This window comes from Etheostoma spectabile, unplaced genomic scaffold (assembly GCF_008692095.1).
Source record: "Etheostoma spectabile isolate EspeVRDwgs_2016 unplaced genomic scaffold, UIUC_Espe_1.0 scaffold376, whole genome shotgun sequence".
Taxonomy (NCBI): Eukaryota; Metazoa; Chordata; class Actinopteri; order Perciformes; family Percidae; genus Etheostoma; species Etheostoma spectabile.
In genome coordinates this window covers 334,327-335,661 of record NW_022605594.1, presented here as the reverse complement: position 1 = coordinate 335,661, position 1,335 = coordinate 334,327, and the positions used below count along the sequence as shown (strand labels likewise).

General features: G+C 42.4%; 1 protein-coding gene across 1 annotated transcript in view; it reads right to left on the bottom strand.

Moving 5' to 3' along the window:
- The window catches only part of mc2r (melanocortin 2 receptor), a 7,477-nt gene extending 6,353 nt beyond the window's left edge, over positions 1 to 1,124 (bottom strand). Inside the window, exon 1 of the mRNA XM_032511448.1 lies at positions 772 to 1,124. Coding sequence (XP_032367339.1) covers positions 772 to 1,124 — 353 coding nt within the window. The remainder of the gene's footprint in view (positions 1 to 771) is intronic.
- Between the last annotated feature and the right edge of the window lie 211 nt (positions 1,125 to 1,335).

The following is a 1,335-nucleotide window of genomic DNA, read 5'->3' as shown; positions in this document are numbered from 1 at the left end:
GTGAATAAGCTAAAGTCCCAATAAGTTGGCGTGTTCCTTTAAGGCATCTGGCCCACTGGTCACTTCCTCCTGAGAGAGCCCCACCCTGGTATTGTATTGAGCAATCTGTTCTTGCCCCATTATTACCCATTCAAAGCCGGTCTGTCAAACTGTATGGTGAGTAATCTAGTAATCTCTCACATAAAAATTGGTTTGACCAAAGTGGCCCGGTAGTTTGAACTGGATCAATATCTAACTACTTCTTTAAGTATTTGGTGAAATCCAAAGTTATGTATTGGTAGATTTCCCCTTTTTTGGATGGATTGGTTGGCAAAGGGAGTTGTTACACTGAAGGATCTGCATCTCAGTGGCATATTGAAATCCTTTGAGAATGTGGTACAGCAGTTTGAGATCCCTTGGTCTCAATTTATTTTAAATCTGTTTGTGGAGATTTTTTGTGGGGATTTTTGGATCCAGTTGTTCGACCCGGACGACACCATACTGTTAATACACAATGTTGTTGAAATATTGGAAAGGTCATGAGGCTTCTGGGTATTTGTATGCTTGGGCAGGTCTCTGCAAGTGGCTCCAGAGCCAAAGCAAACAATAACAAATACACTAAATATCTTAGCATCATGATGCCTTTCATGGGGGTTCTGGTGGATTAGTGGGCTGGGATTAAACACATTAATCCTTTACACTGTCAAATACAGTATGTGGTATAAAAATGCTAGAAAATGTTTATCTAATACATTTATTGTATGTGTGCGAATCCAAGCAATACATACATACCGGTCAACAGCAATAGCCAGGAAACTGAAAATGGAGCCCATAAATGACATACACAGCAGAGAGTCCATCACATCGTCCAGGTTCTTCTCCGAAAAACCTTTCTTCTCCAGCTGTCCCACATTGGCAAACACAATCATCAGGTTCTCCCAGGTTTTGGTGAGGCTGGCAATGGTGTTAAAGGCTGCCAGGCTGCAGATGAAGCAGTACATGGGTGAGTGGAGGTTCCTGTTTCGAATGACGGCCACCACAACCAGCATGTTCTCTGCCAGGCTTACCACACCGATAATGAAGAAGAGAGAAACCGGGACCTTCACCTCGAGGCAGTCTGACTGATTTGCTGTGGTAGCGTTCATAGTTAGCTGGTTGGTTGTTTTACCACCTTTTAGTTATATTATATATGACCAATTCTTTTCTGTAGGGTTTTTTTCAGACAGTGATTGTTTGTCCAGGGCTTACAGACAGTTATTGCCAAAGTGGTTCAAAGAGATTACCGTGCTGTGGTGTAATCGTTGGTCTTCTCGAATCCTGTCTGGTTTCTCTTAGAGCCTGGTAAGAAAATTTGCT